Source organism: Zosterops lateralis (genome assembly GCF_965231275.1).
Source record: "Zosterops lateralis genome assembly, chromosome: Z".
Lineage (NCBI taxonomy): Eukaryota > Metazoa > Chordata > Aves > Passeriformes > Zosteropidae > Zosterops > Zosterops lateralis.
In genome coordinates this window covers 76,287,256-76,302,605 of record NC_139800.1, presented here as the reverse complement: position 1 = coordinate 76,302,605, position 15,350 = coordinate 76,287,256, and the positions used below count along the sequence as shown (strand labels likewise).

At 41.3% G+C, this 15,350-nt stretch overlaps 1 protein-coding gene across 1 annotated transcript in view; it reads left to right on the top strand.

Annotated features, from left to right (window-relative positions):
- Window positions 1–13,590, top strand: part of RASGRF2 (Ras protein specific guanine nucleotide releasing factor 2) — a gene marked incomplete at both ends in the record, with an annotated part of 109,478 nt that extends 95,888 nt beyond the window's left edge. Inside the window, 9 exons of the mRNA XM_083884182.1 lie at window positions 170–282; window positions 6,567–6,627; window positions 7,121–7,224; window positions 8,285–8,369; window positions 8,986–9,183; window positions 10,823–10,902; window positions 11,896–12,013; window positions 12,765–12,833; window positions 13,498–13,590. Of these exons, the coding sequence (XP_083740308.1) occupies window positions 170–282; window positions 6,567–6,627; window positions 7,121–7,224; window positions 8,285–8,369; window positions 8,986–9,183; window positions 10,823–10,902; window positions 11,896–12,013; window positions 12,765–12,833; window positions 13,498–13,590 (921 nt within the window). The remainder of the gene's footprint in view (window positions 1–169; window positions 283–6,566; window positions 6,628–7,120; window positions 7,225–8,284; window positions 8,370–8,985; window positions 9,184–10,822; window positions 10,903–11,895; window positions 12,014–12,764; window positions 12,834–13,497) is intronic.
- Between the last annotated feature and the right edge of the window lie 1,760 nt (window positions 13,591–15,350).

The following is a 15,350-nucleotide window of genomic DNA, read 5'->3' as shown; positions in this document are numbered from 1 at the left end:
AATTTTGTGGCCAAAGCTACCACAGCTTTCTCTAAATATTTCAAACATAGTAAAAAAAAAATTCTAACCTAATTGGACAAGAAAAAGTTAAATCCATTAAAGTATATTCTTTCAGTTGTTTGATGAATACTGTTAAGACTAAAGGTAGTAAAACTTTTTTCCTTTTCAGGATTTTGAGCTGAACAATGAGCTGAAAATGAATGTGTTAAATTTGCTGGAGGAAGTTTTAAGAGACCCTGACCTTCTGCCACAAGAAAGGAAAGCTACTGCAAACATACTGAGGTAAATGCATTTCTAATTATTTCACATGGGAACTGTAGCAGAGTGAGATAGAATGTGTATCATAGAATTCACAAGGTTGGGTTTTCCTCCAGAGTATTTAATTTTGAAGGATTACTAAGTGATTTATGAGCCATAAAACAGAGCCTGTTTTAAGTTTCATTCATAAAAATACCTGTATTGGAAAGCTTTGCTGCAGAACAGCTGACAGCCATGAGCTCAGCCTTCAAGTATGAGTAAAACAGCTCTGTCTACAAAATGTGAGTATTTTATAGCCACTGATTTTCAATCCTGAGGAGCAGTAAACCTTCAAAGACCAAGCAGTGATTAAATAAATTAATAAATAAATTTAAACATTTACAGACTAAGGAGTGATTGAAATAAAACATCATGAAAAACACAGATAAATCTACAGTGTGCTGTTAAAATTTATGTAAGTATTCTGTCGGTAAACCAATAAGTGTGCAATAAATAGAGTATACCAGAATTTTCTAAGATCATTTGACAGGTTTCCAAAAGACATATGAAAAAAAAATGGCTGAAAAATTCATTTGTGAGGACAAATATCAAACAAAAGATAATAAACACAGATAAGTTCCTATTTAAAGCACCTTCTTACATAAACAAAAATAATCCTCCTTTTAATAATACTGTGTGTGCTGCTATTCAAAGTAAAAAAATTGGGTTTGTTTTATATGTTTCAAGAGCAAGAAGGATGAGGATGATGTGAGTTTTGATAATGTGTGTGACAGCAAAGGTTCTACTCACAGTGGGTAAAATTGCCTTAAAACTTTCAGCTTCTTAAGGAAATGCTTGAAAACAAGCCTGAGCTGGCTGTTCCTGGAAGAGTAATGGATGGATTTATACACCTTTACCATACAAGCTGGTCAACAATTTCCTGTACGCAGTCTCAAATTAGCCAATTTCCACTAGCAGTTGCATCAAAAAATGGACCTGTCTATTTATGTGTAAACAATGAATTGTCTCCATCTGCATCCTTTTACTGCTGTTCTAGGAAATGGTTGTTGTTGTTTGTCCTCTCTCCCCTCCTAGAACTGATTACTGAGTACCTGAGCACACTGTCTGATACACCAATGAATACGGTTCATCATGTATTTCCATTTTTCCAAGCTTTTCAAAAATCCAGACTGAATTTTTAACCATTCTCTGAAATTTCATGTTCTTTTTTTATTTTTTCAAAGCAAAAAAAGGAAAAACAGTTTTTTCTTTTAGCCTTGGCTAAAAATTGCTTTTTTGCTCTCCAAGACTGGCAGTGCTGCTAAACATACATGGATGCTAGACAACTTGATGTGAAATAATTCAATCCTACTTCTATGTTAATTAAATTTCAATACAATTTCTCACCCTTTCATTGGAGGAGGAAGGTGTTCAGATAACCTCAGGGAAACCTCTGGTAATTAAGAGTGATTTCCAGAGTTTAACAAAACACTTTAATTGCTGCTGGAGACACAGGCTCTCAGCAAGGCTCTATAGTTAACTGAATAAAGGGAATTACAAGATATAAGGAATAATCTGCAGCTGTTTGTGTGTAACTTTATCTGTGATGCTGACACCGGAGTGCACGTTCCTTTGCTTTTCCACAGTCCTTAATTTTTATTGCACATTCTTAAAATAGAAATATGTATAAGCTTTAAAAAACCCACTTGCTGGTGGGAGCAGGGACCTGTGGAGACTGTGAGTACTCAGTCTTGGGGCATCCAGGGGTCCCTCTGCTCCTCCAGCTCCTCAGCGTGGTGGTGGATTCAGAGGCAGAACCAGCTGCTCTTTGACAACTCAATTTTGCAATCATCAGAATATAAAATGGGGGAATAGTTTCTGTCAGGGGCTTTAGCTTTCCTGGCAGGTTGAAAACATCCTTGTACAATTCTGGAACTGGTTTTGTGAAGGGTGAGAAGTGAACAGTGTCAGGAGAGGTGATATTGACCTCTGTCCTGTGTCCTCTCTGACAACACAACTGCATGAACCCAGAGGACAAACTGGTTTCCAGTGCCAGAGGAACACAGCTTTTTTCTACATTTCCTCTAAAAGCAGAAGTGCTGGCTGTGGTGCAGGAGGAGGATGTGATGATGTGGAGTTTATTCTCTGCCCCGTGGTGCCCTGGCTGGTTCAGTAGGTCAGGCCAAAGACTGAACCTGCTCTGCCCTAGACTGGAGAGCTCTGTCTGTTTCTTGTCTCCAGAGATCACTGTTTACTGTAGGAACCATCCTCCTGCTGACCCAGAACTGCTCAGCTTCGGGCCAAGGCTCCACCGAGCCACCTTGAAGAGGTGATTCACATCCTGCAGGGTCCCTCCCACAGCATCGTTCCCTTTTCTGCATTCCAGTGGGGATTCTCTGTCATGTCAGGTTACAGTCAATGTTCTGAGTGTGGAGAGAGGGCCTGCAATGCAAGAAATTATTTCTTGAGTTCCTTCATCCTTCCATAGGGTCTAAGGGCCATTATGAAGGGTTTGCATTACCAGAGAACCCTGTGGAGGGACCCTGTGTTTACCTGAAGCACCAAACCACAAAACACAGTGCAGGCAGGAAATGCAGCCTTCCCGCCACAGTCTCTCCCTGCCATGGAGGAGATCCTCTCTACCAAAATCCTCTGAATTTAGGCATCCTGGCTCTTTCTCCATGGACAGTGACAGAACCCAGGCAGGAATTTGTGAATCCCCATGGATGTCCTAAAGATATCCATGGTCTGTCTTCTTGGAGAATTTGCAGAGGTGCTCCCAGGCTTTGTGTTCCTCTCCTGGCTCCTGTTCCAGTGTCTGGCTTGGAGAAAAGCTGCTCAGCCTATGCCCTGCTCCTTGGAGAGATGTCATCTTTCTGTTTTCCTTCTGAATTGAGACCTTTTATCTAATACTACCTAGAGGGGGAAATATAAATCACCTGGAACTTAAAGGCTTTTTTCACTGTTGTTGCAAACCAATTTGTTTGAAGAATTTTGACAGCGTGCTTTTCATAAGAAAGCACAGGTCTGTTGTAACTGGAAGATTTGATGATACTTTCATTCAAAAGGTTTCTCTGGGATGGGTTGAAAATGGGAAGAAGGAGCAATCCAGTTGATGTGCCCTTCATAAAAATAGTCACTCACCCACTTGCTAAGTGAGTGCTATAAAAATTTGTTGTTCTGCAGAGGTGCTTGCTGCAGACCTTTTATCTAAAACATGTATTCCATCAGAATTCTGGGTTGCCTGTCAGCTGTCGCTGTAGGCCCTGGCTTCCCCATGTCTCAGTTTTTGTAGCCTGCTCTTGAGTCTGAAAGGTTGACAAATGCAGAATGGGCTTAGGACAGGCATTGCTTGTCAAAAATTCAATTTTAAACATTCATGAAAAACAGGTCATGGTTTCTGATACTTAACACTGGTATTTTCTATGTCTTCCTGAAGGATTTTGGGTAAAAATATGTCTTTTTACAAACTGCCCCAACCTTTGCATGCTTGCACATCCTTTGAAAATCCATCCCCTTGTTAGCAGAGATCAGAGGAGCAGGAAAAGTTGGTTTGTGTTCCAAAGATACATCATAGTCAGCTCTGGCAAAGGCTCTGTTTAGAATATGAATGACAAGGAAAATGTTGATGGGAGATGCTGAGCTGCTTCATGCCTTGAGTCATCAAACAAAGCAGCTGGTATTTCTTGCATGATGGGATTTCTGTTGTGTGGACTGACAGGGTTTCTCTTCAGGGTAAAAAAGCTTTTTTTAATTCAGTATCTGTTCTGAAAGCTAGGCAAAGCTCTCAATGTATGCTTTGCTTGAGATTTTATCAGCCTTATTTACTAATCTCTGAAATCTAGATAAAATTTAATTGATAATGAAGCAGGAAAGTATAAATTCAGGCTGAACAGCAGTCAATAACTTCGATAGGTACTCCTATCTGGAAAAAAACAGGTTGCTTCAAGAAACAGCTCTTCCTTCTTCAGACTAAACATAAATAAAATCAAGGGATATGTCAAAATGTGATGGGTGAACAATTTTTATGCCTTGTATGATCTCACCAAACAACACATTTCAGGCTTTCTAACTTGCACAAGCTTTTAAATATTTTTAATATGCTTTATGTACCACAAAAAAAAAAAAAAGGACGAGACATATGCTAATATTTTCAAGTTGAAATTTTGGTATTTGGGCTGGTCAGGCATAATGAATAGTGAGAGATACAGAGAGAGAGAGAATCTTAACTGGTGATTCTAAGAATTAAAAAGATATTTCTTTCATATTTTTTTCCTTCCAGTTTCTGACAATACTGGAGGTGTCACCTGTTCAGTCCTCCCTAAGGGTGACACTGCTCAGGAGAGCCCCTCTGTGCCTTTGCTGTCTCTTGTTACTCTTTCCATAAGCATCTGCTTCTTCCCAGCTCCCAGGAGCTCTCCAGGGAATGCAGTGGGAGCTGTCCAAGCAGGGCTGGGCAGCCCAGTGAGTGTCCCCAGTCCTCTGTTGAAACTGGGTGTCCCAAGGCTGACAACATCACAGACTGAAATGGAAGCTGCTATTGATGCAGTAAAAAAAATTTCCATTATCCTGCAGTCTGTTGTCCTCTGCAGATTTCACTGTAGAATATTTATGAATAAAAGGGGAGTTGGTTTTGGGGTTTTTTTTCATGAGACCACTGTGCTAGGAAAAAAGCATCTGTTTAGAATGGCAGGTTGAAAAAGTCTACATAAAACATGAGATGTCATGGTAGATAGTATCAGGAGGCAAAAATGGGGGAAAGTTAACTGTTTTCAGTCTTTTAAGAATCCCATGTTTCATACTTTATTTCATATTAAGCAAATACAATGATCTATGTATCAAAGGCGAGAACCTGATCCAACATGAAGCTATATTTAGGTAACTCAGATGATGGCTATTACAAGATTGATGAGAATGCCTGGGGCAGAGGGACAGGGCCTGTGTGTTTTTCATTGCCAGAGGTTCTTGTCACAGAACAACACCTTCCCCAGGCATGAGGAACAGCACAAAATAAGCTGCTCTGCAGGACAGATTGCCAGGCTATTTACAGGGACTGAAGCTGCACTCCGTTATTATCCGGGCAAGAAGCTTAGGGTTCTCCTGGAGAGGTAAACATGCCATGCCTGTCAGACACAAGGTGTTTCCAGGCCTTATGAAAAAAAAAAAAAAAAAAAGAAAAAAAGAAAAAAAAAAAAAAAGTGTTCTGTGTGGATTTGGAAGGCTGCAAATGAAGGGAGGGAGGTTTCTGAGATCCTGTCTGTGTGTATCTGCATTTAATTTTAGCCTAGCCCTCAGGTGGGCAAACCAAGAGGAAACAGCAGCAGCCCCCAGCAGAAGAACCTGGTGTGCTGTCATTAAAGCTTCCTGCACACCCACCTGGTGCAAGTTCATGTCTCACTTCAGAGCTGAGGTCTGCAGAAGTGATGCTTTCCCCTCACCCCTTTCCCTGGTGCTTGCAGGGTCTGCACTGCAAAGTGCAGGGAACTGGAGGGACCTGTGGCTTTGCTTCTGAAGTCACCAGCAGAACTTTGGAATGGTGACCTGAACTGTCCTGGGGAATTCAGCTGAGCAGAACCCCCTGCAGAGAGCCTGATCAGGGCCCACCTGCACCTGCACCTTCACTCTGATGTTAAACTAAACCTCCCCTGATGGGAACCAGCACAGTGACTTCTGAGCACACACACTGTTGTGTTCTTTCAGACAGGCTTTTACATTCTGACACATGTTCCTTCTCCTGAAATCTTCTCACTCCTATATTACATAAACCAAATGTTTTCATGGTTTCTTTTTGTCTGTAATTTCCACATGAAGGGGTAAGAGCTTGTAATTATGTGCCAGTATGCTACATGAGGGTAGTGTTTGATCAATACTTACTTTTGCCTAGTTAATTTTTCACTCATTACTCTGAAATAACCATAGTAATCACAGGTTTTCTGTAGCAGAATTGGAAACATTCAGTAACACTTTTATTGCTGAAAGGAAATCATGTACTTGCTACAAGTAAAAGCTGCAGTTTGCTGTCCATTTCCACATTTCGACCTCAGTGTGGGACACTGAACAGGACAATTTCCAGGATTCATTAGCTGAGAGATCTTAAACCTCCATGGAAATATTTTACCTTACATGTCTCTGATGTTGTAGCAGTTTATACAGTTTTACTTAAAGCAAGACATGACTTTTTAGGTTATCGATTTTTATTTTTCTTTACCTCTTCAACTGCAGATGTAGGGATTATTTTAGATAAACCATTTTGCTGATCTATGATAAGGTTTTATCATAAGCATGGACAATTTTATTTATATAGAATGTTCTGCTATTTTATTTTTCAGGACTCTTTCTCAAGATGATCAAGATGATAACCATTTGAAAATAGAGGATATCATTCAGATGGTAAGTTCATCTTGAGAGTTAAACAAGAAGACTCCTATAAAAATGTTGTGTGTTTGAGTCAATAAAATGTAACACAACTGCAACTTGTAAAGTATTTCTGGACAGATATACTAGTTTTTTGTACTAGGAATGTCCATTTCAGTTTAAAGATTGTAAGATTTTGGAACCCATATCAAAAATGAACATGTCAAAACTTTAGTATTTGGATAAAATATTTTATAAAGGTTTTTAAAAAGGAGAAGATATTAATGTATATGAAATTATAAGTGCAGAATATGCAGAGTCCAATTAACCTACATTCATACTCCTGAGCTGGTGTGTGCCTGTTTCACGAGTTTCCAGCCGAGTGTTTGTGTTGTCTGCAATTGTTATTAATCCTGATTAATTCTCCTTATCCCAAAGTTAATAGCAACGCCATGTTGAGGGTTCCCAGGAAGCTGCTCACCCCTGTGGCACACAGAGAGACCCCTCAGTGTTCCCCTTGCCTTTGCAGCCAGACTGCCCCAAGCCCGAGTGCTTCGAGACGCTGTCGGCCATGGAGCTGGCGGAGCAGATCACCCTGCTGGACCACGTCGTGTTCCGCAGCATCCCCTACGAGTGAGTGTGCCATGAATAGATGTGGGCCTTTGGATTCACTCCCTGCCTTTTGCCCAGGCCTCTGGCAGCAGGCAGCAGCTCTATTGTGGTGGCCAGAACCCCAAAACACACCGTCGTTTGCAAGTTCTTTAACAATGGCTGATTTGGTCTATTATAGAATGAATTTTTTATTTAATAGACAGAAAACTAACAGACATAAGACTTAAAACAAACTAATACTGCACAGGAATAAGGACAAAAAGAGAAACTACTAATAGATATATACAGTGTGAGGTTAAAGGTACCTATTAATGTTGCAGCTAGTGAAGAAATAATATAACATAGGGTTCAGTGTGTCTTACCAGCCAGTTGTTGTTGGGGCACACATCGAGATCCTTTCCCTCAATCCCCAGGGAAGTGACCACAGAATCTGTGTCCAAACTCCAGGGAGAAGTCCTAAACACTTTCAGGGTGTAGAAGGCTTCTGCCCCTGTGATAACTCGTGTGTCTTTTATAGTTTGTAAACCAGTCAAGAATATTTCCTTTATCTCTTCCCACATGTGCTCTCCAGATTAAGATGTTGATTCTTAAATGAGGCCTGAGCCTTTTTGGTACTAGAGATGACTCTGCTGGGCCTTTCAGTCCCTGGGTTATCTCTTCCATATCTGCACCCACTGTCTGTGGTGGAGAATGGGAGGACACGTCCTGCCACAGAGTGTCCCTTGGGGGACAGTGGCCATTGGGCTGGGGTGGCCACCACACCCTCGGCTCAGCCCCTGACAAAAGGGTTTGCACACATAAAAGGATAATGTGGTGTAAATAGGGTCACAGCACTCGAAATTAGGATGGGGTGACAGGGGAGAGGGGATTAAGAGAAAAATAAATCTTCTTTACAATATTTATCATTTCAGACAGCATTAAATATGGTATAGTGAGATGCTGGAATTAGTGTAAAGCTGTGTTATTAGCTTCCAGCAAATTGAGGTATCCTTGAAATCTGCTTAGGCTGTGGTTACAGACAGACTTGTTACTATGTTCATGAAGATTTTTTTTTGCTTTTTTCTCTCCCATCAATGTCTAGAGAGTTCCTTGGGCAGGGCTGGATGAAAGTGGATAAAAATGAGAGAACACCCTATATTATGAAAACTAGTCAACATTTTAATGATGTAAGTACTCTCAAATACAGATTTGCTTTCTAGGAATCCCATGGACTGTCTCTCACCTCTGGAACAAAAATACTGGATTTTGTTGCAATGTGACATAGTGTGTTATCTACTAGTGACTGAATCTGCAGCCTCTTTGTAATTAACCATTTAAATCAAAGCAGATGAAGATTCTTATTTCCAATAATCGGTACTCAGCATTTCAGTCGCAATTTAAGAGAGCAGAACATTTTAAAGTGTAGCACAGTGCCTTTCAGACTACTGAAGAAACTGCACTTTCTCCGGAGAAATATAACACCAATTCTGTTTAATGCCACTGTATCCCTAAATACGTCTTTCTCCCTTTTCATTTTCCTTGAATTTTACTGGGAGACTTCCCAATCGTGTTTATCACTGATGGCTTGGGGATCTTCCCACTGCATTCCCAGTGCTTCTTCCCTGTCTCCATCCCTTCCACCTGCCTCGAGCTCTGTTTCCAACATCCTTTCCCTGGATTTACGAAGAGCCATAATTTCTGCCATGCTTAGCTGGGAGTCATTCTACCCCTCCCATTAATTCATGACACGTTAGATGAGATTGTGCTTCAGTTCCCTGAGCCCCTGCCTCTCTCTGTGGCCAGATGAGCAACCTGGTGGCCTCGCAGATCATGAGCTATGCCGACGTGCCCTCGCGGGCCAGTGCCATCGAGAAGTGGGTGGCGGTGGCCGACATCTGCCGCTGCCTGCACAACTACAACGGCGTGCTGGAGATCACCTCGGCCCTCAACAGGAGTGCTATCTACAGGCTCAAGAAAACCTGGGCTAAGGTGTCCAAACAGGTGAGAGGGATATGGCCGTGGCAGGTGGTTTCCATCAGATTCCATCTGATTCTTCCTTATCAATTCTGTCCGATTTCTCCTTATCGCTTTGAGATAAGGAGGAATCAGATTCCGTTGGTCGCCATGCCCAGGGGTTGAGACTGGGCTCCTCCTGTGAATATTTCTGCTTTTCCACCACCTGGGACTGGTGTTCCCTGTCCAGGACTTTTGGATGTGATTTTTTTATCTGCAGGAACAAAATGTTTTCAACGTAATTGGCAGGTGCCAAAGACTGTTTGGCCTGAATTGCTGAAATGTTCAAGTAAACTAAATTTAGATATTTTCTGATAGACACATCTGGGTAAGCTACGGTTAAAGTCTGGTCAGGTGCCTAAATAGGAACTGCCTGTACAGGAAGCCTTTAGGAAGGTCAGAACCTCTCAAATTCCTGAGTTTTTTTTCTACCCCAAAAGAGACTGTTGATAAAAAGTCTTCTGTCTCATTTAGGAGCTCAAGTTTAGGTGCACTGAACACCACTCTGAACCCTGGCCTGGCTGTTGAGAATGTCAGCAAAAACTGAGAATGACTGCCAGCCACAAAAACAAGACACACACATGAAAAAAAAGGCCTGTCAGGATTAAGATAATCCAATATTTTATGTTCTGTGTTCTAAATGATTCAGAGAAATACAATTAAAATGCATTCTGACTGTACCACCTTCGCCAGTCAGTTTTTTCTCAGCTGCTTCACAGCTGGTGCTATGTTCTTCTATTTAAAAATCTGTTAAAAATTCTTTCCCTACAAACTGTTATAAATGAGTTTACCTCCAAAAACCTCCAAAAGTTTTTATGGATAGAATTTGTTTGATTTTTAAACTTTTCAATTAAAAAAGAAGAAACCAAACCCACCAGCAGACTGATGTTGTGGCACAGTCCTCTGGTACCTATTGGGAATGCAATCTTGGTTTTCCATCAGACTGCTATGTAGAAGTCTAGGGGTTTTTTATGATTTTTTGTGATTCTGTCTGCCTACAGCTCTCTCTTAATTGGAAATTCAGTTTCAAATATGATTAATTTCTCATTATTCTCTACACTCAAGTCTCAAGGCAGTAGCATAAAAAGGCTGAAAATCAAATTTATTTCACTTAAGAAGGACCCAGGGTCTGGTGATGCCCACTGACAGTGACTTGTGTAAGACATGAATATATTCTCATTTACATACTCAGCTTTTCTCTGGAACTTGAAGGCAAAATCAGCTCAGTGCAAACTCCGAGGCAGTGACCACCCCTTGCTGTCACCAACTTCAGTAAATGCAGCTGAGGATCCTCAGCAACATGTAGGATCTGTTATATTCTTGTGTGCACAGCAAACTGAATTCCAGACCATTAATGTAATAAATGTGTGGGTTTTCCTCCATTTGCAGGGTAATAATATTAGCATAAATACAGGTTCTGTGTATCACTCAAAGGGAAACTTTAATGCTGCCTAATCTCCATTTTCAGAAAGACAGGAGGAACTGCAATAAAGCTAAATTCCTAATGCCTGTTGTACTGCTCTTGAAAATGGGGTGGGGATGATAAGTGAATTATACCTTTGATAGAATCTAATTCCAGTCATTTACATGTACCACCAATGACATTTGTAATGAATTTTCTTCCTAGACAAAAGCGCTCATGGACAAGCTTCAGAAGACTGTGTCATCTGAAGGAAGATTTAAAAACCTGAGAGAAATGCTCAAAAAGTATGCCTCCCTACAGTATACAACTGTGTTTTGTTATAAACAGTGGATAGTTCATGTTAAAGATTAATTGATTTTGATTATGCTTTAATAATTAATTTTTTTTGCCTAGTAACCTTTTAAATTCTAGGTTGGTTCTATCTGGCATTATTGTTTTCCTGAATGTGCTGTGATTTAATACCCTGATGGGTAAACATAGTAGCTCCAGAGAATTACTGAAACAAATTAAACTATTTTTCTGTGTGAACATTCCCTGTTGGGGTTTCACTTACACTGATAAACATTTTCAATAAGTGTAAAGCCAGCTTTACAAATTAAAGTTTTTATGAAAAACAGGATTGTTCTAATTAGGAATTTTGGGGCTTTGGGACTAAACCTGTGTCAGGCCACAGACCCATTAATATGACAATAAATTATGTTTCTGACAATAAATTGTGAGAGGAACATAGAGACAGAACAAAGGCACAGGGATGTTTCTTCTCCTGTTGTCTCACAGCCTGCTGGAAAACAGCCTGCTTCTTTTGTGCAGCAGTCCTTGGTTATTGTTTTCTTTAATTGATTTGCTGGATTGAGTTTGACATTCTTTAATTTTGGTATCCAGGATATTCCATGTCAAGTGTTCTACAATTTATGTACTGATTCCAGCAGTACAAAAACCTGAATTTTTGAGAGTTTTGTAATAGGAAGCAGGCTTTTCAGAATCGAGTGGCACAACTACCTCAAGTGATCTTGAGAGAAGCTGAGAACTGAACAGCCAGAATAATTAATGGTATATTTTTAAATATGCCATTAATATTAGATATTGGGCAGAATGCATTCAATTTATCACAGGCAGAGCAAACACAGCTCAAGCAGAGCCAGAGGAGCTGTTCGTCCTGCAAAGGAATGGAACCCATTGATTAGAACTGGGCAAAGAAATAAAGAGTTTGTGCAAGTTATAAAAAAATGCATTTCAAATGTAGCTGCAGGCAAATAAGCTGATTTGTTGGTCTACAGCTGCAACCCACCTGCTGTTCCATACCTTGGGATGTACCTGACTGACCTGGCATTTATCGAGGAAGGAACACCCAACTTCACTGAGGAAGGCCTTGTCAATTTTTCCAAAATGAGAATGGTAATTTTCATTTTCTTACATGCTTCTCCAACAGGTGTTTAATTGTGTGCGTTAATTATTGATGTCATTGTAACTCCTCTGAATTTACCTTTGGAGAAGGTGCTCTGGGTGCTGTGCAAGAGAGGCAGCAATTGGAGAGAATTACTTGACCCGGTCTTCTATCACCACCTTCTGGTGGGCTGGGTATTTTCACAGGCTGAATTTGTACCCAGTTTACTTTCTCAGGAAGGAGACCAGAAGCAGCTGCCTGAAGCTCGTGAAGGAGCAAGAAAAAGCTTTTTTTTTTTTTTAAATAGCCAGAATTACAGGAATGAAGTGATTCACCAGGAAGCAGTAATGACAATGTTCTTTTCAAAGTGTGCTCTGGTCTATCTGAGAAGCACTCTAAAGTTGATGTCTCTCCCACTGCCATGTAATGCTGTTTTGTAACAGCTCCTCAGAGGGAGACATGGAAATTTCTCCTCTAATCTCAGCTAAATGCCCATCTTAGGGCTGCACTCTGCAGCAGTCACTCGAGGCAGAGAACAAGGAGGGCAGAGGAAGGGCAGGGTGGTTCACTTGGGGCTGGCTGAGGAATAAATGTTTGATTTGGGAATGTGAAGTCCTGGGGAGCTGTTGGGAGATGATTGTTATCCTTTCCTTCCCTCCTCCCAAGTTAAATTTAATAATTTGTTGCAGAATTCTTGCTTTGTATGGCTTAGCTAAAAGTCAGACTGTGGTTGCACTTAACCTCCATGTGTTCTTTTGAAAGATCTCACATATTATCAGGGAAATACGCCAGTTTCAGCAGACCTCCTACCGCATTGAGCACCAGCAGAAGGTAAGGCTCCTGCCTGCTACTGAAATCGGGCTGTGGCAGCAATTATTTGTGAGGTACAGTTGTCACTGAAAGCTAAAGTGTGTGTCTTCTGCTCCCACGCATGGAGAAGAGGACAGACAGACATGTGGACGGGTCCTTGGGGCAGTGAGACCTTTACCCTGCAGGGACTCTTTGTTTGATGTAAAGAAGTTTTTTGCTCCTTTGGAAGGTCTCTGGGCACTGCAGTCTTCGAGGTGTGAGGGGTTTAGAGGGAGATGTGTTCTCCCTGCCCTGGGATCTTGGGATGAGGGTCAGGATACGCCCCAAGCACCTGCTGAGGCATCCTGCAATTCTTTTTCCCTTTGTCCTTCTCGTGAGTGATGCAGCTTGGCCAAAGGTGGTCAGTGCCTTCAGAGAAGGTTCATCTCAGACTCCAGAATAGTGGCTTGGGCTGAGATAACCTGGCAAAGGATATGCCTGTTCCTAAGAGGAATTAATCCTAATTAATTCTCAGAGTGCTGCAGGTACATCTTTATGCTGGCAGGATTCTAAGCAGCTGTTGGGTTTCTCATGGAAATGACACGAGGGCGATCTCAGGACCCAAAATGTGCTGAAAGGGAAAGAAAGCTGGGGGATTTCTGTGGCAGCTCTATGCAGCCTGTCCATCTGTGTTTCCCCACCCCAGGTCACTCACTACCTGCTGGACAAGAGCCTCATCATTGATGAGGACACCTTGTATGAGCTATCCCTGAAGATCGAGCCCCGGCTCCCCGCCTGACACGCCTGCCTGCAGACAGCTCTGGGACAGAACCATGCATGCCACCGCCTAAAGACAGCAAGAGAAACTCTGAGAAGAATGCCAGCTCTCTTTTCCAATAAGAGATACAGAGTCTCACAGCCTTTCCCTCTCAGGCAACACAAATGAGTGTTGGAGGTGAAAGACAAAGACTCTTTCCTACCCAGCTTAAGCGATTTCTGCTTTGCAAAGATCATGTTTGGCATTAGGGACCATGATTTCGTGGAAAACAGGAGACTTTCCTGTGAACGGGCACTCATTGCAGCCATCTCACATGACAAGTCAAGGGTACAGATTTAAATGGTTGTAATATACTCAGGTATATTAGAATAAATGGGCAAAGTGAGGTGGCTGGGTTGATGGCTAACTATGTGTTCACTGAGGCAGTAATGGCTGTGGTGTTCTCATTGTGTTAATTTCATTGAAAACCTGCATTTTAGCACTTGTCTACTACTTTGGAGTGATATTAAGACAGCATCTAGTAACTTCAGATCTGCAGTTGTTCAAAACACCTGCTGTACATTTAATGCTACTCTTTATAAAACATTTTCTTGTTTAAATGTCTTGTCAACCTTTTCTAAGGTGACTGATTGTATCTATAACGTGATTTGTAAATACCTGTTTCATCAGTGAGAGTATTTACAGCATGGGGAGCAAATGGACTGGTGGAATAGTTGTAAATAGTTGCCAGCTGGGAAGGTGAGGACCCAGAGGGGTGGTGCAGGGGATGGAGAGTCACGTTGCACACAGCCCTGGAAGAGGCACTTTATTTTCCTGCACCTCCTGCAGCTTCTCTGACAAGTCAGGCTACAGAGCACTTTCTAGACACACTGTGGAGAGAAATACATGTCTGTCTGGCAGCAGGTGGTGATCAGCAGTGAACACTCAGAGCTGAAGTGACAGTTTTGTTTTATGTGGAATCGATGGTTTGAAAAATGTCTTTTTTGTTGGTTTTTTTTTTTTTTTTTTTTTTTTTTTTTTTGCGTGTTTTTGGTTTTTTTTTTTGTTCAGCCATTTGGCACTGACTTAGCTGTAAATGTGAATGTGTCAGTGGCAAACATTGAATGCCAGCAAACACAAAGTATGTATTTTTATCTGAGCTGGTAATTATCACTTGCATATGTTTGAGAAAATGTGCTATTTGTAAATGTTTTCAGAGCCTGTGCTTTTGTGATGTACCAGGTAGATGATGTCATTTCTACAGTAGTTGGGTACTTCTTGTATTTTTCTCATCAAGAGTGGCCTGTTGTAGCTGCATGGGAAGTGAGCTCAAATGATGTAAAAAGCATCATAGTATAAAACACAGGTGTTAGCACTGTTGAAAACAAAAATTGGCTGGAAAAGTGTCCTTACTTTTCCAATGATACTCAGCCAGTTGAAGAAATAGGGCTATATCACCGTATACCTCCCTTAAATCCTCTCAGGGAGACAGATGTTTAAAATAGATTGTGACTTAGGCCTATTTGATCTGACATATCTTACACAGTTGTGATGCTTCTTAATGCTGGAGATGAAAAATGGTCCTGCCTGGCTTGTGGTTTTTTGTCTTTATTTGCACTTTAATTACATTGCTGGCCCGGCCCAGAGCTGCACAATGAGTTCCATTCGTTCTGTCTGAGTGTGACTGCCAGCATCTACAAATGTACCTTAGCAACGGTAAATTTCATTAAGGTCCTTCTCCACAAGGACCATCTCCTTGTAAATAACTGCATGGGGAGGTGTCACAGACACTGGAAAATTCC